Source organism: Bufo bufo, chromosome 2 (genome assembly GCF_905171765.1).
Source record: "Bufo bufo chromosome 2, aBufBuf1.1, whole genome shotgun sequence".
NCBI classification, from domain to species: domain Eukaryota; kingdom Metazoa; phylum Chordata; class Amphibia; order Anura; family Bufonidae; genus Bufo; species Bufo bufo.
Window position 1 is genome coordinate 207,422,827 of NC_053390.1, and position 26,770 is coordinate 207,449,596.

Genomic DNA, 26,770 nt, shown 5'->3' on the forward strand with positions numbered 1-26,770 from the left:
GATCAATAAATGTTATATTTTAATCTTTTTTTATTTTTTTTGTTTATCTGGGGCAAGCTTGGTGCCCAGCCCAGGGTGGAATCTTTTGTTTGTGATACTTATGCAATTTTAAATTTTATTTTACTTCTTTATAATTCTGAATAGCTGGTGATCTATGCTGGTCCCAATACTAACAGTCGGAAAGTTGCAGAGTATGGTGGAAATACTCTAGGATATGGAAGTAGAAGTGTCCTGGGAACTGGCTGGCCTAAAGATTTGGTGAAGGTAAGCTTGTAATATCTGTTATTTGTGTTACTAATTATTTCATGCTGCCCTATCCGAGAGAAGGATATGATGGATGGAGAGAAGCAGATCTATGTCATGTATAATACTTCTAGGAGATTATTCTTTTCATCTGCATAATTGATGTTTGTTATGTGTTGTCAGGTAGAGGGCGACACTGTTACCTTCTCTTTTGAGATGAGAAGCGGCCGTGAACACAATACCCCTGATAAAGCAATGTGGGGGTTCTCCTGCACTGTCAGAGCTCAGGTGAGTTTATTAGGATAATGGTAAGATCAGGCGTAAAGAAAATGTACATAAGGCCGAAAAAAGACCTTTGTCCATCCAGTTTGGCCTGTCATCCTGCAAGTTGATCCAGAGGAAGGCAAAAAAAAAAAAACTGAGGTAGAAGCCAATTTTCCCCACTTTAGGGGAATAAAAAATTCCTTCCCGACTCCAATCAGAATAACTCCCTGGATCAACGACCCCTCTCTAGTAGCTATAGCCTGTAATATTATTACGCTACAGAAATTCACCCAGGCCCCTCTTGAATTCCTTTATTGTACTCCCCATCACCACATCCTCAGGCAGAGAGTTCCATAGTCTCACTGCTCTTACCGTAAAGAATCCTCTTCTATGTTTGTGTACAAACCTTCTTTCCTCCAGACGCAGAGGATGTCCCCTCGTCACAGTCACAGTCCTGGGGATAAATAGAGGATGGGAAAGATCTCTGTACTGACCACTGATATATTTATAGATAGTAATTAGATCTCCCCTCAGTCGTCTTTTTTTCTAAAGTGAATAACCCTAATATTGATAATCTTTCAGGGTACTGTAGTTGCCCCATTCCAGTTATTACTTTAGTTGCCCTCCTCTGGACCCTCTCCAGCTCTGCTATGTCTGCCTTGTTCACAGGAGCCCAGAACTGTACACAGTATTCCATGTGTGGTCTGACTAATGATTTGTAAAGTGGTAGGACTATGTTCTCATCACGGGCATCTATGCCCCTTTTGATGCAACCCATTATCTTATTGGCCTTGGCAGCAGCTGCCTGACACTGGTTTTTGCAGCTTAGTTTGCGGTTTATTAAAATTCCTAGATCTTTTTCCATGTCAGTGTTACCGAGTGTTTTACCATTTAGTATGTATGGGTGACTTGCATTATTCCTTCCCATGTGCATAACTTTACATTTGTCAGTGTTAAACCTCATCTGCCGCTTATCTGCCCAAGCCTCCAATCTATCCAGATCCCTCTGTAGTAGTATACTGTCCTCTTCAGTGTTAATTACTTTACACTGTTTAGTGTCATCTGCAAATTTTTTTATTTTACTGTGCAAGCCTTCTACAAGATCATTAATAAATATATTGAAGAGAATAGGGCCCAATACTGACCCCTGAGGTACTCCGCTAGTGACAGTGACCCAATCTGAGTGTGTACCATTAATAACCACCCTCTGTTTTCTATCATTGAGCCAGTTACTTACCCACTTACAGACGTTTTCTCCCAGTCCAAGCATTCTCATTTTATATACTAACCTTTTATATGGTACAGTGTCAAATGCTTTGGAGAAGTCCAGATATACGACATCCATTGATTCGCCGCTGTCAAGTCTAGAATTCAACTTACCTCCTCATAGAAACTGATTAAATTAGTTTAGCATGACCTTTTTTTTTTTTTTTTACTGTGATCTGAAGTAACTTGTGTCACTTACTTATGGTGTATTGCTTGAAGTGTTCAAACAATAAAGGATACCAGTGGGTCTTAAAGGGAATTGTCTAACCAGCAAATAGCATTTATCATGTATACAAAGTTAAAACAAGGCACTTACTAATGTATTGTTATTGTCCATATTGCTTTCCTTGCTCGCTTCATTCATTTTTCCACTGCATTATACACTGGGTGTTTCCACCAACCTGCAGTGGTCCTGCTTGCACATTGTAAGAAAAGTATGAGAAATTCCATTTGCTGAAGTGAGACAACCCTTTTAAACGGAACCTGGCACCAGCGACCTCGCTATCTGTTTGCATGGACACATAGCTGTGGTTTACCTGATAAAAACACAGTTTTTCTTTTGTTGATTTGAGGCTCCTTTCTCGAGTTATAATAATTTTTCTTAATATGTAAATTTGTTCTTTGGTGCAATGAGGGCATCATTATTGCTCCACTCTATTTTGTGACCAGACCCTCACTGGCTGCTTTGATTGATAGGGCCAGGCAGTGGGGCTGACCACAGAAATGATTGGATCTTGGGTGCAAGATCCAATCATTTCTTATTGCACCCTAGATCCAATCATTTCTTGTTGCACCCTAGATCCAATCATTTCTGCGGTCAGCCCCATTGCCTGGCCCTATCAATCAAAGCAGCCAGGGAGGGGCTGGCCACAGAAAAGAGTGGAGCAATGATGACTCCCTCATTACACCAAAGGCCTAATTTGCATATAAAAAAAAAGGATCATAGCTCGGGAATGGAGCCTCAGATCAACAAAAGAATCAGGTGAACCCCAGTTATGTGTCTATGCAAACAGGTGGATGGGCAGGTCACCGGTGACAGATTGGCTTTAACCCCTTAACGCCCAGCGCCGTACATAACTTAACGCCCAAACATGTACGGCACGCTGATCGAGTGGGTGCAGGAGCTGCGCCCGCCCGATCAGCGGCGGGTCCGGCAGTCATTGATAGCCGGACCCCTGCTGTATGGATCGGTGAAAAGACTGATGCCGGCACATTAGCCCTTGATGTGCCGCAGTCAGCGCTGACCACAGCACGTGCGATTTCCTTGCGGGGATCGGAGCAGCCATTGGGTCCCCGCGCTGCTGTGACGGGGATGCGATGGCAGGGAAGGCACCCTTCATTTTTGAAGTGATAAACAATAACGGCGGAGCTACTCATTACTGAGTTCATGTTTGGAAGTTGGATTTCTGTTTGGGGGGGGGGGGGGGGTTTAGTTTTTTTTTTTGGAGGTGTGGTCCTAAACTTTTGATCAGCTGAAAAACAGCCTGTTTCAGTTTATTCGTTTTTTTCATTAAATTGAATGCTCAAAAAATGTTTTGTCTCACTCCCATTTCTTCTTGTTGCATGTTGAAGCTCTATTTGGAACCTTGTTAAGATCCAGCCACGCTAAATATGATTTTTTGCAATTTTCCCAGTGGTCTTAAACTTTTGATCCAGGACTGTATTTCTTTCATAATATAGTATGTATAACTCACCTTCAATTTTAGTGGGAACAGTGTTGTTGGTCTCCCTTTTTTGCTAAGGCATCAAAGTCTGGAATTAGCGTTATTGTTGCAATTCGCAGAATAGATACTGTGCCAGTATATAGGACCCCCATAGTGCCCCCCATAATGTGCCAGTATATAGGGCCCCCATAATGCTTCCCCTCTTTTCCATAGTGCCCCCCATATTGTGCCAGTATATAGGGCCCCCATAGTGCTTCCCCTCTTCTCTATAGTGCCCCCCATATTTTGGCAGTATATATGGCCCCCATAGTGCTTTCCCTCTTCTCCATAGTACCAATCCATATTGTGCCAGTATATAGGGCCCCACCCCTCTTCTTGCCACAGTATACTATGAATAATAAACACATCTACTTACCTTATGCTGCTGCCAGTGATGCGATGCAGGCCTCTTCCGGCCTGTGTCCCACTCTGTACGGCTCAGGCGGCATGGTGACGTCATCACGCCCCCTGCACCGGCCTCTGATAGGCTACAGGCACTAGGCCTGTAGCCTATCAATCAGAGGAGCGGGCAAGGGAGACTCCTCTCCTCTGCACCATTCATCTGTATCGCTGTCCGAGGATGGCGATACAGATGAATATGGAGATGAGCGCTTCCACAATGGAAGTGCCCATGTCCACTTCTGCTGCCTCCAGACAGCTCTGCGGGCCGTATAAAAATATCCTCCGGGCCTTAGTTTGCCCATCACTGATCTATAATAAAAAGTGCCAAAACAGCAATTTTTTGTTACCTTGCCTCACATAAAGTGTAATATAAAGCAACAAAAAATTATATGTACCCTAAAATAGTACCAACAAAACTGCCATCTATCTCGTAGTTTCCAAAATGGGGTCACTTTTTTGGAGTTTCTTCTCTAGGGGTGCATCAGGGGGTCTTCAAATGTGACATGGCAGCTTAAAATTATCCCAGTGAAATCTGCCTTCCAAAAACCATATGGCGTTCCTTTCTTTCTGTGCCCTGCTGCGTGCCCGTACAGCGGTTTACGACCACATATGGGGTGTTTCTGTAAACTACCGAATCAGGGCAATAAATATAGAGTTTTGTTTGGCTGTTAACCCTTGCTTTGTCAGCAGAAAAAAATAGATTAAAATGGAAAATCTGCCAAAAAAAGTGAAATTCGGAAATTTCATCTCCATTTTCCATTAATTCTTGTGGAAAACCTAAAGGGTTAACAAAGTTTGTAAAATCTGTTTTGATTACCTTGAGGGGTGTAGTTTCAAAAATGGGGTCATTTTTGGGTGGTTTCTATTATGTAAGCCTCACAAAGTGACTTCAGACCTGAACTGGTCCTTAAAAAGTGGGTTTTGGAAATTTTATGAAAAATTTCAAGATTTGCTTCTAAACTTCTAAGCCTTCTAACTTTCCCAAAAAATAAAATGTCATTCACAAAATGATCCAAACATGAAGTAGACATATGGGGAATGTAAAGTAATAGCTATTTTTTGTGTTATTACTATTATAAAAGTAGAGAAATTGACATTTGGAAATTTTGCACATTTTTACAAAATTTTGGTAAATTAGGTATTTTTTTTATAAATAAAAAAAATTACATTTTTTGACTCAATTTTACCACTGGCTTCACATAATTAAGAACATTTAAAATCTCATGGGCTTCAGGTGTATGGTAACATTAATTAATCTATATAAAGTGCAAGTGCAAAGATATGTCCATGGGGTAGTATAGACAGTGCATATATATGGTGTTATTACTGACCACAGTATAGAAATATCAGAGTATCAATATTGCTGCTACTAATGTTATGCAACAATTAATCCTACACAGTCAGAACATTATACCATGCTATACCAAAATACCATATAAAGTTAGCATAATGACCCAAATGTAAACCACACCACCGCCAGACCGTACCCCGACGCGCGTTTCGCCAACAGAAATACATTTTAGTCGCCAGTGATGTTTAAACAAGATTTTTGGATATCCTGAAAATGTAATTGGTGTTGCTGAATTGATTAGTTTTGAAGCAGGCAGTGATTTTAGTAAGGAACAAGGAGAGAACTTCTATCAGGATAACAAGATACTGGAGGAAAGGTACGACGGCAGACGACGCCGACACATCATGCCAGACTACTACTTGAGCCTCCAACCTGATTGTCCTGACGTTAGAGGAAATTGTACAAACAGATTTTTTTTCATTAATTGTGATTATCTGAATTGGCTTAATTGGTTACTCTGTTATTGTACTGAATACAATTGGATATTTCATGTGTTCTCTTTTGTATTATGTGAGGCATTTTCCATGTGATTTGTGAGTATGCTACACATGACCAATGCATTTATTTTGCATTTTTTTGTTTTTAATAGGGCTTCCATTATCTTAAAACTTTGAGCTAACTTAGCAATAAAATGCATTATGTGGAATGAGCATGACATGGTTACAATAAAAATTGTATTGATTAGTTCTGTTTTGGGTCTACCGTCTTAGATTTTGGAACCTTTCAATGCACTTTTTCATTTAAAGGCAGTGCTCCTAAGGCTAGCTTCACATGACTTGTGTTCTGTCTGTGTCTGTAATTTTACCAGAAACAAATAGCACAGTATGCTGCCTTTTTCGGTAAAATTTTGACAGAAACTGCAATGAAGGCGCTTAACAGGACCTCCAATGTGAGCCTAGCCTAAGCTGTAAATGGAGTGTCTCTAAACAAATTATTATCTCGTATATTTTCTAAACCAATTCTGTCCTTCCCATTATGTATGTAGCAAGGGAAATCTTCCATGGCGTTAGAATCTAATAATTTGCTTGGAGATCCCATTGAAGTCAGAGAAATGTACTTAAATGGCATTTGTTCATTAACAATCATTACTGATAACTGGCACTGGTAAGAGACTGTGTGTGAAGCCTTATGTCTGTATGAATACATTATAGCTGAGGCCACATGGTCTATTTCAGCATTTTAACAAATTCCTGGGCCGTACTTTTAAAGGGGTTTTTCCATGTCTTCTATATTGATGACCTATCCTCAGGATAGGTCATCAATATCTGATTAGTCAGGGTCTGGCGGCTGGCACCCCCTGCCGATCAGCTGTTTGAAGAGGCCACGGTGCTCCATTGAGCACCATTGGATAGCAGCTGTGAAACGGAAGCTCAGGCCCATTCACTTGAATGGGACTGGACTGCAACCAAGCCATGTGACCAATGAACATGACATCAATTGTCTAGGAAACTGATTAGCTACTTATTCCAGTCCCAGGAAACTTTTGAATATCGAATTGTATAACTTGAGTATCTAAAAGGGATGATCGGATAATTGCTGCAGGGCTTTCAGGCAAGTATATAAAAAGGGCTAAATAGCAGTAAAAACATAATTTATTGAGTGGTATGCAGAATTATAATAAAGAACCTTACCAACTTGTCAGAGAATACAGTAAAAATCCAATGGCAGGTTGTACTGCGCAGTGTGCAGGAGACGTGGAGGAACGCTGCCTGTGCAGTACAATCTCATTGGGGTACGCTGCCTGTGCAGTACAACCTTATTGGGGAACGCTGCCTGTGCAGTGCAACCTTATTGGGGAACGCTGCCTGTGCAGTGCAACCTTATTGGGGAACGCTGCCTGTGCAGTGCAACCTTATTGGGGAACGCTGCCTGTGCAGTACAACCTCATTGGGGAACACTGGCTGTGTGGTACAACCTCATTAGGGAACGCTACCTGTGCGTTACAACCTCATTAGGGAACGCTACCTGTGCGGTACAGCCTCATTAGGGAACGCTACCTGTGCGGTACAACCTCCATTGGGAAACGCTGCCTGTGCGGTACAACCTTATTGGGGAACGCTGGCTGTGCGGTACAACCTCATTGGGGAACGCTGGCTGTGCAGTACAACTTCATTAGGGAACGCTGCCTGTGCGGTACAACCTCATTGGGGAACGCTGCCTGTGCGGTACGACCTCATTGGGAAACGCTGCCTTTGCGGTACAACCTCATTGGGGAATGCTGCCTGTGCGATACAACCTCATTGGGGAACGCTGCCTTTGCGGTAAAACCTCATTGGAGAATGCTGCCTGTGCGGTACAACTTCATTGACGTGGCACTTCAGACAACACGGGAACTATCTACAGGTACAGAATACGAGTTGCCACTCCACTGTACTAACGCAGGCTTTTAAAGTGCGCACACTCTCTTCTCTTGCCAGCTGTGCTCATAGGATGGGACACTGGTGGCAGAGAATTTTCTAATGCGCAGATGCCAAATGTTTGTTGTGGAGTCTGCGCAGTAGAAGACAATACGGGAATGTGCAATACCGCCTGGATGTGGGAGGCAATGCAGCCATGTTCAGTGTTGTCATATATGTAGGGGCACTGTTTATTTGAGCAGCAGCTAGAACCAAAAGAGCAGAAGAAACAGAATATAGATAGAGGTTAATGAGCAAAATAGGAGCGGTGATCATAATATATAGTGAGTAACAAAAACATTGCAGTGGCCATCCCCTTTAATGAAGGGCCACGTCTGACTTCTGGAATTGAGTTCCTCATGATGTCAGAGTTGCTGCCGCCATTTATATAATTTAAATAGTTATTTTTATAACTTTATATAACTACACATCGTACTTCCACACTGTCGCTCATCTTGTCCAGTTACGTGCCTCTGGCCTATCTTTCACCTCCTTGTTCCTACCTCATAGATTGTAAGTTCATGTGAACAGGGCCATCCTCTCGTGCATCTTGTGATCTCAGTGCTTCCAATATACCATCGGTTACACAATCCACCTTCCCTTATTTCATCACCTTCTAATTGCAGGAGTCTTCAGAAGACGTTTCAGGAGGACTACCATTTTTAGTTGACCTTGCGTTAGGATTGTCTGTTCTGGCTTGTTCCATGCTCCGAATATTATACAGTGGCCCAGAGATCACAAAAGAAGAACTGACTTGCCATGATCTATTAAGATCAAAGCTTTTACAGAGGCAAGTATCTTCCCTCCAATGCACTCATTTTATTTTGCTCTTGATACCCAGTTGTTATGCTGACCAAAACTCCCAGCCTACTGCTAAACTTTTGCAAGACTTGAGCCTCATGTATACAACCGTTGTCTCACGTCCAGTCTGCATTTTTTGTGAATGTCACACGGGCTTGTCCATTTCTATGGGTCCTTAAAAAAGATTTTAGACAGCCATGGATGTCATATGTGTACTGTTTGCGTCTGTTCCTTAATTTATGGAACATGTCCTATTCTTATCCGTTTGGTGGATAAGAACAGGCAGTTCTATTAGAAAAATGTGGCATGCGTGCAGCCAATATTTGTGGATACGCGATTTGTGTACCACAAAATACATATGGTTGTGAGCCTCATAAAACAAATTTACATCCGCTGTGTATATTTTACCATAATCTTGTACTCCATGTTATATAGTGTTTGTGGGTATGCTGTTTTCTTTTTTTCCTGTCTGTGGTTTTTTTTCCCGTCTGTGTTTTTTTTTCCCGTCTGTGGTTTTTTTTCCCGTCTGTGGTTTTTTTCCCGTCTGTGGTTTTTTTCCGATCCCTCCTTTTTTTTTTTTGTTTTTTTTTGTTTTTTGGTGGTGTAGAGCCCACTATAATGTATTTTTGAACTAAGAAACCTCAACAACAGTTAACTAGCGTCTTCAAGCATTCTCCTTTCACTTGTCAGGCTGTGATACTATTGCAGGTCATGTCATTGACTGAATTTATCATTAGGGTAATATTTGAAGTTTTTCTTGGCGTACTTGTGCTCCAAATCTATCATGTTGCACATTTAAACCTAAAAATGTGTCTGAAATTAGCATTCCAAATTTTCTAAGCCAGGGGTGCCCAACCTGCAGCTCTCCAGCTGTTGCAAAACTACAACTCCCAGTATGTCTGGACAGCCTACAGCTATTAGGGCATGCTGGAGGTTCTAGTTTTGCAACTGGGGGCCACAGGTTAAGCATCCCTGTTCTAAGCCATCACCTGCTGGATTGAGTTTGTGAAAAACAAAAGTCTTTATGATAAATGTGATGTGAAACAAATTACCATAACTAACCACACCCACTTTTCAAAGAGTGGTTCAAAAATGTGCACATTTTTGTCCAAAAAAGCCCAATATAGGCAGCCCATTGTCAGTGTGCTTTTCGTCAGTTAGTTTTACAGTGTGATATCTACCTACTCTTTGTCTTTGTCTATTATTAAATTAAAACCATGTAAATTCAAATCTGTTATCTACTCATTAGTCGTGACTGTATGATTTTATATGTTGATTATGTCTTATATGGTTTAACATCTGGGCTTCTCTTTTAAGGTGTCAATGGCAAGTGGAAGCAAATGGGGCATTATCCCCGGCACTTACTCCAAGTCCGTCTCCTCTGCCCCTTACCATAGAAGAAGATCGAGAGTTTACTTATCCCTCTGACATTCTGTTGCCACCATCAGGAAATTACTTTGAGCTGCCTAGAATCAGACTTCCTCCTGGAATAATGATCAAATTGCGGGAAATAGCTGGTCGTGCTCGGCCTCAGTTTAGACCAAGTATAAAGTAAGATGTGGGGATTTGACAGCATTTTTTTCACTATTTCTATAGTATGGTTGTGGTAATACAAAGGGTTATATGTATTTTTAGCAATGTTTGAAAGGGTTTCCATGAGACGTTAACATTGTTAGCTCCTCAGGGTAGGCCCACAGAACCCCTTTAGGCTCCTTCACACACAAATTTGCTTTGGCATTTATTATTGCAAAAAACAAACAAAAAAAAAAACTGGATACAGCATGCGTTTTTCTTTTTACTATATTCATTTGGATCAGTTTATTGTTCATTGAGGAGGAGACAGACTTACTGCCAGATCTCACGTTGCAGATTAGGAATGTGTGTCTTCCAGTAGAGTTCTGCAGGGATGGGAGAGCTTAGTATTTTGGCCTGGATCAGGTTAGTATATATGAAAGAAATGAGACCTATAGGACTATTAATGGATAATTAGAGATACACTTCCTAGACTAAAGCAATTCACAGGAGCATGCCTCCGCTGCAAAAAATAAGTCTTGTAGGGTGTTGTAATCCTCTTGTAGTTGGGTAAAGTATTTGAAGGGGGTGTTATCTATAAAAGGTCTCCTTATCGAGTAATACTATGTGCCGAAAGATCCATAAGGGAATGTAGAGAAGTAATCTTTCAAAAGTTGTGATGGATTTAGCGGCCCTCCAAATCTTTAGAGCTTGTTTATGAATAGGCAGGACGTCTGGGGGGCATTCAATTGAGCTTCCAACAAAAACCACGGGGGAGTACTCTTTTAAGGGTGCTTTCACACAGGTAAACTGTATGCAAACGCTTGTCATTCTTTCTGACTGATCAGGCTTTTTTCAGACTTATCAGGATCCTGATCAGTCTGAAAAGTGCCTGATCAGTCAGAAAAATGCATTGCAATACCAGATCCGTATTTCTGGTGTCATCCGGCAAAACGGATCCGGTATTTTTCCCCCCCACATTTTTAAAGGTCTGCGCATGCGCAGACCGGAATACCGGATCCGTCAATGCAGCAATTTGAATGCCGGATCCAGCACTAATACATTCCTATGGGAAAAAAATGACAGATCCGGCATTCAGGCAAGTGTTCAGTTTTTTTAGCCAGAGATAAAACGCAGCATGCTGCGTTATTATCTCTGTCCTGAAAAGTCAAAAAGACTGAACTGAAGACATCCTGATGCATCCTGAACGGATTGCTCTCTATTCAGAATGCATTAGGATAAAACTGATCAGTTCTTTTCCGGCATAGAGCCCTTAGGACGGAACTCAATGCCGGAAAAGAAAACCGCTAGTGTGAAAGTAGCCTAAGGCTACTTTCACACTTGCGGCAGTGTGATCCGGCGGGCAGTTCCGTCGTCGGAACTATCCGCCGCTGACTGAAAGCATTTGTGAGACGGATCCGGGTGCGGATCCGTCTCTCCGCTTGTCATGCGGACCGACGGATCCGTCTTGTACATTTTTTCACATTTTTACCGATCTGCACATGCGCATGCCGGAACGACGGATCCGGCATTCTGGTATTCTGAATGCCAGATCCGGCGCTAATTCATTCCTATGGGAAAAAATGCCGGATCCGGCGTTCAGGCAAGTCTTCAGTTTTTTTTGCCGGAGAGAAAACTGTAGCATGCTGCGGTTTTCTCTTTTGCCTGATCAGTCAAAACGACTGAACTGAAGACATCCTGATGCAAACTGAACGGATTAACTCTCCATTCAGAATGCATGGGGATAAAACTGATAAGTTCTTTTCCGGTATAGAGCCCCTGTGACGGAACTCTATGCCGGAAAAGAAAAATGCAAGTGTGAAAGTAGCCTAAGGGCTCTTTCACACCTGCGTTCTTTTCTTCCGGCATAGAGTTCCGTCGTCGGGGCTCTATGCCGGAAGAATCCTGATCAGTTTTATCCTAATGCATTCTGAATGGAGAGAAATCCGTTCAGGATGTCTTCAGTTCCGGAACGGAACGTTTTTTGGCCGGAGAAAATACTGCAGCATGCTGCGCTTTTTGCTCCGGCCAAAAATCCTGAAGACTTGCCGCAAGGCTGGATCCAGAATTAATGCCCATTGAAAGGCATTGATCCGGATCCGGCCTTAAGCTAAACGTCGTTTCGGCGCATTGCCGGACCCGACATACAGCTTTTTCAGAGTGGTTACCATGGCTGCCGGGGCGCTAAAGTCCTGGCAGCCATGGTAAAGTGTGGCGGGGAGCAGTATACTTACCGTCCGTGCGGCTCCCCGGGCGCTCCAGAGTGACGTCAGGGCGACCCAAGCGCATGGATCACGTGATCACATGGATCACGTCATCCATGCGCATGGGGCGCTCTGACGTCATTCTGGAGCGCCCCGGGAGCCGCACGGACTGTAAGTATACCGCTCCCCCGCTCCCCGCTCCTACTATGGCAACCAGGACTTTAATAGCGTCCTGGGTGCCATAGTAACACTGAAAGCATTTTGAAGACGGCTCCGTCTTCAAATGCTTTCAGTACACTTGCGTTTTTCCGGATCCGGTGGGCACCTCCGGCAACGGAAGTGCACGCCGGATCCCAACAACGCAAGTGTGAAAGAGGCCTTAGGCTGGTTTCACACTTGCGTTGTCCGGATCCGTCGTGTACTCCATTTGCCGGAATTACACGCCGTATCCGGAAAAACGCAAGTGAACTGAAAGCATTTGAAGACGGATCCGTCTTCAAAATGCGTTCAGTGTTACTATGGCACCCAGGACGCTATTAAAGTCCTGGCTGCCATAGTAGTTGTGGGGAGCGGGGGAGCAGTATACTTACAGTCCGTGCGGCTCCCGGGGCGCTCCAGAATGACTTCAGAGCGGCCCATGCGCATGGATGACGTGATCCATGCGACACGTCATCCATGAGCGTGGAGCGCCCTGACGTCACTCTGGAGCGCCCGGGGAGCTGCACGGACGGTAAGTATACTGCTCCCAGCTCCCCACTACACTTTACCATGGCTGCCAGGACTTTAGCGTCTTGGCAGCCATGGTAACCATTCAGAAAATGCTAAACGTCGGATCCGGCAATGCGCCGAAACGACGTTTAGCTTAGGACCGGATCAGGATTAATGCCTTTCAATGGGCATTAATTCCGGATCCGGCCTTGCGGCAAGTGTTCAGGATTTTTGGCCGGAGCAAAAAGCGCAGCATACTGCGTTATTTTCTCCGGCCAAAAAACGTTCCGTTCCGGAACTGAAGACCTCCTGATGCATCCTGAACGGATTACTCTCCATTCAGAATGCATTAGGATAAAACTGATCAGGATTCTTCCGGCATAGAGCCCTGACGACGGAACTCTATGCCGGAAGAAAAGAACGCAAATGTGAAAGAGCCCTAAGTAATAACTTTCTAAAGCTTTTACCTAAAGTCACAAGTTGCCTCTTGGACTGTATGCTAGGCCAAACAGCCAGTTTACAGATCAGCAGGGAAACCGACTGCAATGTTGTGGTTTCACTAGAGCACCTTCACTGGTTTCCCTGCACAGTCACAGCCACCTGGCAGTACAGAAAACTGCACTCGGCCCTTTTACTTTAACGAAGCTATGTGGCAAGTCACCTGCACAACAGGTTATCAGGTGCCATAAAGGGGCCACATCACTGAATCAGTGCTGCCGACCCTTTTTTTCTCAGAATTAGAGGGGTCAGACTTTCTCCAATCAAAAGTGATGGCTTATAACTTTATACAGTAGGAAATACCCCTATAAGACTTTTCTTGTATTCCCCTTTTACTCGCATCTTTTTATTCTAACATTTAATGGATTATAAATTGTTTTCCTCATCTAAACATATAAAGCTATTATACACTTCTTCCCATTCAGGGAGATAATCCAGCCAGATGTAATGGAAGAAATGGTAGTCTCCTGTGTCATTAAGCACTTAAATTTGGTTGATGCCCTTCAATCCTTGATAAACTATCAGTATCGAGAGGAGCACCTCGAGGAGTATGACTTGCTGTGTAAAATAATGGGAGAAACGTTCAAGAAACTGAATGCAATGGAAAGACAATTGCAGGTAACTCCAGTTGTATTGTGAAAGTTAATTTAAGAAAGAACCTATTACAAGTGATTTAGGTGGATAGTAGTACGATTGGCATGTAAAGGTCTGGTTGGATGGTGTACAAAGCATAACGAGAAAAGCCTCGTCAGTGGAGTTGTCAGGCAGCACGTACATCTCAGTTGCCTCATATTAGAGATATACACTGCTCAAAAAAATAAAGGGAACACAAAAATAACACATCCTAGATCTGAATTAATCAAATATTCTTCTGAAATACTTTGTTCTTTACATAGTTGAATGTGCTGACAACAAAATCGCACAAAAATAAAAAAATCGAAATCTAATTTTTCAACCCATGGAGGTCTGGATTTGGAGTCACACTCAAAATTAAAGTGGAAAAACACACTACAGGCTGATCCAACTTTGATGTAATGTCCTTAAAACAAGTCAAAATAAGGCTCAGTAGTGTGTGTGGCCTCCACGTGCTTGTATGACCTCCCTGCAATGCCTGTGCATGCTCCTGATGAGGTGGCGGACGGTCTCCTGAGGGATCTCCTCCCAGACCTGGACTAAAGCATCTGCCAACTCCTGGACAGTCTGTGGTGCAACGTGACGTTGGTGGATAGAGCGAGACATGATGTCCCAGATGTGCTCAATTGGATTCAGGTCTGGGGAACGGGCGGGCCAGTCCATAGCATCAATGCCTTCGTCTTGCAGGAACTGCTGACACACTCCAGCCATATGAGGTCTAGCATTGTCTTTCATTAGGAGGAACCCAGGGCCAACCGCACCAGCATATGGTCTCACAAGGGGTCTGAGGATCTCATCTCGGTACCTAATGGCAGTCAGGCTACCTCTGGCGAGCACATGGAGGGCTGTGCGGCCCTCCAAAGAAATGCCACCCCACACCATTACTGACCCAATGCCAAACCGGTCATGCTGGAGGATGTTGCAGGCAGCAGAACGTTCTCCACGGCGTCTCAAGACTCTGTCACGTCTGTCACATGTGCTCAGTGTGAACCTGCTTTCATCTGTGAAGAGCACAGGGCGCCAGTGGCGAATTTGCCAATCTTGGTGTTCTCTGGCAAATGCCAAACGTCCTGCACGGTGTTGGGCTGTAAGCACAACCCCCACCTGTGGACGTCGGGCCCTCATATCACCCTCATGTAGTCTGTTTCTGACTGTTTGAGCAGACACATGCACATCTGTGGCCTGCTGGAGGTCATTTTGCAGGGCTCTGGCAGTGCTCCTTCTGTTCCTCCTTGCACAAAGGCGGAGGTAGCGGTCCTGCTGCTGGGTTGTTGCCCTCCTACGGCCTCCTCCACGTCTCCTGATGTACTGGCCTGTCTCCTGGTAGCGCCTCCATGCTCTGGACAGTACGCTGACAGACACAGCAAACCTCCTTGCCACAGCTCGCATTGATGTGCCATCCTGGATAAGCTGCACTACCTGAGCCACTTGTGTGGGTTGTAGACTCCGTCTCATGCTACCACTAGAGTGAAAGCACCGCCAGCATTCAAAAGTGACCAAAACATCAGCCAGGAAGCATAGGAACTGAGAAGTGGTCTGTGGTCACCAACTGAAGAACCACTCCTTTATTGGGGGTGTCTTGCGAATTGCCTATAATTTCCACCTGTTGTCTATCCCATTTGCACAACAGCATGTGAAATTGATTGTCACTCAGTGTTGCTTCCTAAGTGGACAGTTTGATTTCACAGAAGTGTGATTGACTTGGAGTTACATTGTGTTGTTTAAGTGTTCCCTTTATTTTTTTGAGCAGTGTATGTATGTATATAGAGAGAGAGAGATTGTCACTGAACTGAAGGCACAGAAGAGGCAAGAATGCTTTGCCTTTTTGTGTCCCTTATGGAATGACTTACGGTACATTTTATAGGTTTCATTGGAGTTCTTTTCTTTTAGCAGCATGGACATGGATTTCTGGACGTTTTCGCACTTTACTATTTTAGTTTTTTCCCATTACACTCTGTTTGCAGTGGGGGCTCTTCAAGTTTATTCTATTTTGACAGATATGTATACTTTATGTACCTAACACCAATTTAACCAAATTCAGTACAAAATAAGATCACTGCAAAGTGAAAATGAGTATTTTGGCATGCACTTGTGAAGCATGCCATAGGTATGTGCAGTGATATACTGTACTACAATACTGTGCAGAAGTTTTAACCGGTGTGGAAAAAATGCTGTAAGAAAGCTTTTAATAGTTTCATAGCAAAATGCAAATTGAATAAACAAAAGAGAAATCTAAATCAAATCAGTATTTGGTGTGGCCAGCCTCTGCCTTCAAAACCGCATCAGTTCTTGGTACGCTTGCACACAGTTTTTGAAGAAACTCGGCAGGGATGTTGTTCCAAACATCTTGAAGAACTATCCACAGATCCGTTGTGGATGTAGGATTGCTCAAATCCTTCTGTCTCTTAATGTAATCCCAGACAGACTTAGTGTTAAAGGAAACCTGTCACCTGGATTTTGGGTAAAGAGCTGAGGACATGGGCTGCTAGATGGCCACTAGCACATCCGCAATATCCAGTCCCCATAGCTCTCTGTGCTTTAATTGTGTCAAAAAAAGATTTTATATGTATGTAAATGAACCTTAGATAAGTCCTGTCTCCATGCTTCAGAGAGACCAGCCATGCCCACTGTGAAGGAGCCCCGCATCCTCCGAATCACCTCCTTGCTCCCCGACGTCACAAAGCTAGAGCGCCGTAATCTCGCGATGCACGAGCTAGCGCATGCGCAGTTTGTACCCTGAGGCTGATGCCAGCACAGGGAAGGAACACTATGCCGACACTGCGCATGCGCTAGCTCGCTCATCGTGAGATTACGGCGCTCTAGCTTTGTGACATCGGGGAGCAAGGAGGAGATTCAGAGGATGCGTGGCTGTGCTGGGCTCCTTCACAGTGGGCGTGGCTGGGCTCCGGAAACATTAGTAACAGCTCCTTGAGCTTCTTACTTGCCTCATATATATATATATATATATATATATATATATATATATATATATATAATGTAGCAAAAGAAGGCAGCACTCCAGTTTGCAGTAAAAAAGTGGACGGTTTATTCACTCATCAGCAACGTTTCAGCTCTCACATTGGAGCCTTTTTCCAGCTGAGTAACATGTGCAAAATTACATACATATATAGTGCAAGTAATTACCAAAATACAAATTAACCCATCATATAATAAAGTGCAAATGCATAAACATAATCATCACATTACAAATATAATCAGTGTATTGTCATAATTTGATATAGCAGCAATACAGACATAACCGTAAGAAAATTCATAATATAGTGGATGTGATATAAAATCACCAAACTGTCATAATGACCAATCAAATGTGAAGGTGAACAGGTGTGTTTAAACATGATATAACAATCAAAAAAGATTAAAAACCTTTGAATGAGTCACTTGCGGCTGACAGGGCATGGTAGGAACTGTTGGCGTCCGGAAAGGAGCATGGCGCATGCGCCGCTCCAACCACTATCGCGAGATTCACTGAGGTAATGTGTGGTAAAACAACCACATCAAAGATGGCCACTTTGGAACAATGTTTAAGGGCGCATGCGCGTACCAATGCTACCGCCCATACGAGTTTGACAGACACAGATACAGTGTCCGAGCGCCGCAGTGTACAGCAGAAACAGCTGATCTATTCATCGGGGGCCGACGGGTCAACGTGGGTCACCAGTGAGATATCTGTACATGTGGGATGATGCGGTTGTCACACCGTTAGCATCCCACTGTCCAGACTGCCAGCATATCCGCTCTATGTCCCTTATAGCCATACAGTAGACGATGTCCACTTGAAATCGGCCTGAAGGACACAGATAGAACTGCATCGGGGCTCATAGTATATATAAATGTATATAGAATAGGTCAACTGTACCCGTCTGTATAGGTGTCACCCCAGTCCCAAAGGGGGCTTGAGTCACACCATGGCACAGACCGGTACTGACCATAAATATTAATAGAACTTATTACAAGATTATGAAAAAAGGGGATCGCCAACATGTTCCTCCAGGCTTCGCCATACGTGAACATTCGAACTTTTATGCTTCAGAATAATTTCCTATAAAAAAAGAAAAAATATTTAATGTATAGCACATGTTGTTTTCCATATGAGTCATCAAATTGGGAGAGAACACACATAAATTCAATGACTAGACAACCCTAAACTCCACATTTAAACCTTGTGGCCTCAAAGTGCCAAGTGTGTAGATCCAATAAAGTTCACGCTTTTTCAATAACTTTATCCGATCCCCACCTCGCCTTGACAGAGATATTTGCTCCAAAATTCTAAACCGTAGGTCATCTTGTGTATGTTTAGCTTCAGTGAAGTGTTTGGACACTGGGAGATCCATTTTTTGTTTTCTAATTGAATACCTGTGTTGGTTGAGACGGGTTTTGACGTCCCAAGTGGTCTCACCAATATAAAGCAGACCACACGGGCACACCAACAAATAGATGACATAAGACGAATCACATGTTAAATATTGTTTGATCTTAACCCTGTGGCCCAGGGTAGGGTGCAAAAAAGAATCCCCTCTCAACATTAGTTTACAATTGATGCAGTTATAACAAGGATAACAGCCTTTGCGTGTGGAGCCAAAGTAGCTCTCACATGTCTCCCTTGTGGATCCAATATCTGACTTCACCAGTTTATCACCTAAATTAGGGCTACGTCGGTATGAGCATAGAGGTGGCGATTTGAACTCCTGTACTTTCTCAAAATTGCTATTGAGAATTCGCCAGTGTTTTTTAATTATGGCAGCAATCTTACCACTATTGGTACTGAATTCTGATACAAAAGGGATTCTTGCCTGTGTGGACCTGTGCTCACCTAAACCTTCTCTGATGGTTTCTCTAGTAAGTGAATTGATTCTATTCAGTTGTTCTCGAATCAATTTTTTGGGATACCCACGTGTTTGAAATTTGGACCCCATTTCTTGTAATCTATTCTCCGCTGTTTCTGGATCTTGAACAATTTTTTTGACCCTGAGAAGCTGACTGAAAGGGAGAGACCTAATCATAGGTTTGGGATGATGGCTCTCATAACGTAACAGGGTGTTTTTATCTGTGGGTTTCACATATATATCCGTCACTAACCTGTCATTTTGTATGCCAACTTGTGTGTCCAAAAATTGCAAAGATGTCTCTGAATGGGTCAATGTAAACTTTACACTGGGATCAATGGTGTTTAAAAAGCCATGGAAAGCGATGAGGTCCTCCGTGGCGCCGACCCAAATCAGGAAAATGTCATCAATGTAACGCCACCACCCCAGCACATGGCTGAAGTGGTGGCTCACATAGACGACAGACTCCTCAAGATGTGACATGTAAAGATTTGCATAGGTCGGCGCCACGTTAGACCCCATCGCGGTCCCCCGTAACTGTAAAAAGAAGTCATCCTGAAACAGGAAATAATTTCTGGTTAGGATGAACCTCAACAAAGTGCTCAAAAATCGTTGACAGTCCTGACTATAGTTTGTTTTCTGTAAAACATGTTCAATAGCTTGTATGCCCAATTCGTGTTCAATCGAAGTATAGAGGCTTACTACATCGAAAGAGGCCACTAGTGCCCCCTTGGGGATGGAGAGACCACCGATCTTGGTCAAGAAGTCACTAGTGTCTCTGATGTATGATCTTGAGGATAGAGCAAACGGACGCAAAATTTTATCAAGAAAAATCGCTGCTTTACAGAACAGTGAGTCCATCCCCGAGACAATAGGACGTCCCGGGGGTGAAGTCAAAGACTTGTGTATCTTAGGCAAAGTGTATAGGATTGGCGTGGCAGGCTTATCACTATATAAAAAAGCAAAGATTTTTTCATCAATTATATCTTTCTCTTTAGCTGCAATTAATATCTCCTTGAGCTCCCTCAATAGCACAAATTTAGGATCATTATAGATTCTTTCATATACATCAGTATCTGCGAGTTGTTGTCTGATTTCGGCTACATAGGATCTGGTGTCCATGACCACAACCCCACCACCTTTGTCAGCAGACTTGATGGTGAGGTTGCGGTCCGAAGCCAGATCACTAAGTGCCTTTATCTCTGTTTTTGTCATATTAGCAAATTTAAGTGATTGTTGAGAGGTTTCTTGTTTGAGACTTTCAATATCGCGTTTGACCGCCAAACCAAAAGCCTCAATAGCAGGATGATCAATGGCTGGAGAAAAATCACTTTTAACATATAAATCCAAACTTTTCAAAGACAGCTCACTAACACTTGTATTTTCAGATGTAGGTCTGTCATGTTGTTCAGCAAACCATACTTTCAGTTTAATGTTACGCAGAAATCTCTGCAGATCAATTTCTAGGTCAAACCATTTGGTTGCATTTACAGGACAATATGACAGACCCTTATTCAGTACAGATAGTTGTGCAGTGCTCAAAGGTGTTGAAGAGATATTTACCACTATATCTTGCGTCTTAAAGTCCTGCCCTGTTGGGGCTGCACATTTTTCCCTTTTCCTTTGTTTGTGTTGTCTCCTACCCCCTCGGCGAGTTCTGCCGTTCCGGGGGTCCCCCCTAAAAAAGGTGTAGATGACGAAGCAGAATTAATGTCCAACTGTGACACTGTAACATTTTCCCGGGTGTTATGTCCCTGCGATTTCCTGGTGGTAGAAGGGGACCTGGATCCAAACTTCTCCCCTGGCATCCTCCGATTCCTCCTTTGATCTCCTTGCCAATTATACACAAAACCCGTGGCATAATCGTCCACGTCACGTGTCCATTTGCGACGTTTTTTGCTCTGTAGTTCTCCCCGAAATTTATCAAGATGTAACACGCTGTTGGACATATACGCATCAAAATCATCTGTGGATAACACAGTTTTCAGTTTGTCTGTCAATTCAGATAATGTCCCTTGTACTATTGCTTTTTCTTTCTGTAGAAATTCTACATTTAGCAGAATAATGTCGAATGCATATTTATTTGAGATTTGAACAAATCTGGCACAAAAATCGGCGTTGTTGATAAAGAGGTCGGGTCTCAAATGAGAGCGCATCCCTCTGGGGATCCTATGTGCAATGTGATATTCACTTAAGGTGACAAGGTGTAGTTCCAGACTAATTAAACGTTTACTTTCATTTTCTAGTTTCCTTTTGATGTCAGTAGCAGAGATTGTGGATAAAAAGGTAACGTCTCTCACCGAATCATGTAATATTCTGTCTTCATCTTCAGGCGTATAGGAAAACACATCCGAGTTTGTACATCCAATAGTATGATCCATGTTGTAGGTGCTTGGCTTCCTAGGGTCCAGATATATAAAAGAAAAAGAAAGAAAGCAGCACACAAAAAATGAACGGGTGCAAAAAAATCCTCCCAGGAGACCTGCGACCAAGATCCCAAATGTAGATAATGTAGCAAAAGAAGGCAGCACTCCAGTTTGCAGTAAAAAAGTGGACGGTTTATTCACTCATCAGCAACGTTTCAGCTCTCACATTGGAGCCTTTTTCCAGCTGAGTAACATGTGCAAAATTACATACATATATAGTGCAAGTAATTACCAAAATACAAATTAACCCATCATATAATAAAGTGCAAATGCATAAACATAATCATCACATTACAAATATAATCAGTGTATTGTCATAATTTGATATAGCAGCAATACAGACATAACCGTAAGAAAATTCATAATATAGTGGATGTGATATAAAATCACCAAACTGTCATAATGACCAATCAAATGTGAAGGTGAACAGGTGTGTTTAAACATGATATAACAATCAAAAAAGATTAAAAACCTTTGAATGAGTCACTTGCGGCTGACAGGGCATGGTAGGAACTGTTCCAAAGTGGCCATCTTTGATGTGGTTGTTTTACCACACATTACCTCAGTGAATCTCGCGATAGTGGTTGGAGCGGCGCATGCGCCATGCTCCTTTCCGGACGCCAACAGTTCCTACCATGCCCTGTCAGCCGCAAGTGACTCATTCAAAGGTTTTTAATCTTTTTTGATTGTTATATCATGTTTAAACACACCTGTTCACCTTCACATTTGATTGGTCATTATGACAGTTTGGTGATTTTATATCACATCCACTATATTATGAATTTTCTTACGGTTATGTCTGTATTGCTGCTATATCAAATTATGACAATACACTGATTATATTTGTAATGTGATGATTATGTTTATGCATTTGCACTTTATTATATGATGGGTTAATTTGTATTTTGGTAATTACTTGCACTATATATGTATGTAATTTTGCACATGTTACTCAGCTGGAAAAAGGCTCCAATGTGAGAGCTGAAACGTTGCTGATGAGTGAATAAACCGTCCACTTTTTTACTGCAAACTGGAGTGCTGCCTTCTTTTGCTACATTATCTACATTTGGGATCTTGGTCGCAGGTCTCCTGGGAGGATTTTTTTGCACCCGTTCATTTTTTGTGTGCTGCTTTCTTTCTTTTTCTTTTATATATCTGGACCCTAGGAAGCCAAGCACCTACAACATGGATCATACTATTGGATGTACAAACTCGGATGTGTTTTCCTATACGCCTGAAGATGAAGACAGAATATTACATGATTCGGTGAGAGACGTTACCTTTTTATCCACAATCTCTGCTACTGACATCAAAAGGAAACTAGAAAATGAAAGTAAACGTTTAATTAGTCTGGAACTACACCTTGTCACCTTAAGTGAATATCACATTGCACATAGGATCCCCAGAGGGATGCGCTCTCATTTGAGACCCGACCTCTTTATCAACAACGCCGATTTTTGTGCCAGATTTGTTCAAATCTCAAATAAATATGCATTCGACATTATTCTGCTAAATGTAGAATTTCTACAGAAAGAAAAAGCAATAGTACAAGGGACATTATCTGAATTGACAGACAAACTGAAAACTGTGTTATCCACAGATGATTTTGATGCGTATATGTCCAACAGCGTGTTACATCTTGATAAATTTCGGGGAGAACTACAGAGCAAAAAACGTCGCAAATGGACACGTGACGTGGACGATTATGCCACGGGTTTTGTGTATAATTGGCAAGGAGATCAAAGGAGGAATCGGAGGATGCCAGGGGAGAAGTTTGGATCCAGGTCCCCTTCTACCACCAGGAAATCGCAGGGACATAACACCCGGGAAAATGTTACAGTGTCACAGTTGGACATTAATTCTGCTTCGTCATCTACACCTTTTTTAGGGGGGACCCCCGGAACGGCAGAACTCGCCGAGGGGGTAGGAGACAACACAAACAAAGGAAAAGGGAAAAATGTGCAGCCCCAACAGGGCAGGACTTTAAGACGCAAGATATAGTGGTAAATATCTCTTCAACACCTTTGAGCACTGCACAACTATCTGTACTGAATAAGGGTCTGTCATATTGTCCTGTAAATGCAACCAAATGGTTTGACCTAGAAATTGATCTGCAGAGATTTCTGCGTAACATTAAACTGAAAGTATGGTTTGCTGAACAACATGACAGACCTACATCTGAAAATACAAGTGTTAGTGAGCTGTCTTTGAAAAGTTTGGATTTATATGTTAAAAGTGATTTTTCTCCAGCCATTGATCATCCTGCTATTGAGGCTTTTGGTTTGGCGGTCAAACGCGATATTGAAAGTCTCAAACAAGAAACCTCTCAACAATCACTTAAATTTGCTAATATGACAAAAACAGAGATAAAGGCACTTAGTGATCTGGCTTCGGACCGCAACCTCACCATCAAGTCTGCTGACAAAGGTGGTGGGGTTGTGGTCATGGACACCAGATCCTATGTAGCCGAAATCAGACAACAACTCGCAGATACTGATGTATATGAAAGAATCTATAATGATCCTAAATTTGTGCTATTGAGGGAGCTCAAGGAGATATTAATTGCAGCTAAAGAGAAAGATATAATTGATGAAAAAATCTTTGCTTTTTTATATAGTGATAAGCCTGCCACGCCAATCCTATACACTTTGCCTAAGATACACAAGTCTTTGACTTCACCCCCGGGACGTCCTATTGTCTCGGGGATGGACTCACTGTTCTGTAAAGCAGCGATTTTTCTTGATAAAATTTTGCGTCCGTTTGCTCTATCCTCAAGATCATACATCAGAGACACTAGTGACTTCTTGACCAAGATCGGTGGTCTCTCCATCCCCAAGGGGGCACTAGTGGCCTCTTTCGATGTAGTAAGCCTCTATACTTCGATTGAACACGAATTGGGCATACAAGCTATTGAACATGTTTTACAGAAAACAAACTATAGTCAGGACTGTCAACGATTTTTGAGCACTTTGTTGAGGTTCATCCTAACCAGAAATTATTTCCTGTTTCAGGATGACTTCTTTTTACAGTTACGGGGGACCGCGATGGGGTCTAACGTGGCGCCGACCTATGCAAATCTTTACATGTCACATCTTGAGGAGTCTGTCGTCTATGTGAGCCACCACTTCAGCCATGTGCTGGGGTGGTGGCGTTACATTGATGACATTTTCCTGATTTGGGTCGGCGCCACGGAGGACCTCATCGCTTTCCATGGCTTTTTAAACACCATTGATCCCAGTGTAAAGTTTACATTGACCCATTCAGAGACATCTTTGCAATTTTTGGACACACAAGTTGGCATACAAAATGACAGGTTAGTGACGGATATATATGTGAAACCCACAGATAAAAACACCCTGTTACGTTATGAGAGCCATCATCCCAAACCTATGATTAGGTCTCTCCCTTTCAGTCAGCTTCTCAGGGTCAAAAAAATTGTTCAAGATCCAGAAACAGCGGAGAATAGATTACAAGAAATGGGGTCCAAATTTCAAACACGTGGGTATCCCAAAAAATTGATTCGAGAACAACTGAATAGAATCAATTCACTTACTAGAGAAACCATCAGAGAAGGTTTAGGTGAGCACAGGTCCACACAGGCAAGAATCCCTTTTGTATCAGAATTCAGTACCAATAGTGGTAAGATTGCTGCCATAATTAAAAAACACTGGCGAATTCTCAATAGCAATTTTGAGAAAGTACAGGAGTTCAAATCGCCACCTCTATGCTCATACCGACGTAGCCCTAATTTAGGTGATAAACTGGTGAAGTCAGATATTGGATCCACAAGGGAGACATGTGAGAGCTACTTTGGCTCCACACGCAAAGGCTGTTATCCTTGTTATAACTGCATCAATTGTAAACTAATGTTGAGAGGGGATTCTTTTTTGCACCCTACCCTGGGCCACAGGGTTAAGATCAAACAATATTTAACATGTGATTCGTCTTATGTCATCTATTTGTTGGTGTGCCCGTGTGGTCTGCTTTATATTGGTGAGACCACTTGGGACGTCAAAACCCGTCTCAACCAACACAGGTATTCAATTAGAAAACAAAAAATGGATCTCCCAGTGTCCAAACACTTCACTGAAGCTAAACATACACAAGATGACCTACGGTTTAGAATTTTGGAGCAAATATCTCTGTCAAGGCGAGGTGGGGATCGGATAAAGTTATTGAAAAAGCGTGAACTTTATTGGATCTACACACTTGGCACTTTGAGGCCACAAGGTTTAAATGTGGAGTTTAGGGTTGTCTAGTCATTGAATTTATGTGTGTTCTCTCCCAATTTGATGACTCATATGGAAAACAACATGTGCTATACATTAAATATTTTTTCTTTTTTTATAGGAAATTATTCTGAAGCATAAAAGTTCGAATGTTCACGTATGGCGAAGCCTGGAGGAACATGTTGGCGATCCCCTTTTTTCATAATCTTGTAATAAGTTCTATTAATATTTATGGTCAGTACCGGTCTGTGCCATGGTGTGACTCAAGCCCCCTTTGGGACTGGGGTGACACCTATACAGACGGGTACAGTTGACCTATTCTATATACATTTATATATACTATGAGCCCCGATGCAGTTCTATCTGTGTCCTTCAGGCCGATTTCAAGTGGACATCGTCTACTGTATGGCTATAAGGGACATAGAGCGGATATGCTGGCAGTCTGGACAGTGGGATGCTAACGGTGTGACAACCGCATCATCCCACATGTACAGATATCTCACTGGTGACCCACGTTGACCCGTCGGCCCCCGATGAATAGATCAGCTGTTTCTGCTGTACACTGCGGCGCTCGGACACTGTATCTGTGTCTGTCAAACTCGTATGGGCGGTAGCATTGGTACGCGCATGCGCCCTTAAACATTGTTCCAAAGTGGCCATCTTTGATGTGGTTGTTTTACCACACATTACCTCAGTGAATCTCGCGATAGTGGTTGGAGCGGCGCATGCGCCATGCTCCTTTCCGGACGCCAACAGTTCCTACCATGCCCTGTCAGCCGCAAGTGACTCATTCAAAGGTTTTTAATTTTTTTTGATTGTTATATCATGTTTAAACACACCTGTTCACCTTCACATTTGATTGGTCATTATGACAGTTTGGTGATTTTATATCACATCCACTATATTATGAATTTTCTTACGGTTATGTCTGTATTGCTGCTATATCAAATTATGACAATACACTGATTATATTTGTAATGTGATGATTATGTTTATGCATTTGCACTTTATTATATGATGGGTTAATTTGTATTTTGGTAATTACTTGCACTATATATGTATGTAATTTTGCACATGTTACTCAGCTGGAAAAAGGCTCCAATGTGAGAGCTGAAACGTTGCTGATGAGTGAATAAACCGTCCACTTTTTTACTGCAAACTGGAGTGCTGCCTTCTTTTGCTACATTATCTACATTTGGGATCTTGGTCGCAGGTCTCCTGGGAGGATTTTTTTGCACCCGTTCATTTTTTGTGTGCTGCTTTCTTTCTTTTTCTTTTATATATATATAT

At 42.6% G+C, this 26,770-nt stretch overlaps 1 protein-coding gene across 3 annotated transcripts in view; it reads left to right on the forward strand.

Moving 5' to 3' along the window:
* HECTD4 (HECT domain E3 ubiquitin protein ligase 4) overlaps positions 1-26,770 on the forward strand; it is a 234,016-nt gene that overhangs the window by 81,824 nt on the left and 125,422 nt on the right. For all 3 annotated transcript variants that reach the window (XR_005776144.1, XM_040416050.1, XM_040416049.1), the window contains exons 22-26: positions 145-264; positions 427-531; positions 8,252-8,415; positions 9,744-9,977; positions 13,774-13,966. Coding sequence is in view for 2 of the 3 variants with exons in the window: in XM_040416050.1 (XP_040271984.1) it covers positions 145-264; positions 427-531; positions 8,252-8,415; positions 9,744-9,977; positions 13,774-13,966 (816 nt within the window). In the remaining variant the exon portion in view is untranslated. The remainder of the gene's footprint in view (positions 1-144; positions 265-426; positions 532-8,251; positions 8,416-9,743; positions 9,978-13,773; positions 13,967-26,770) is intronic.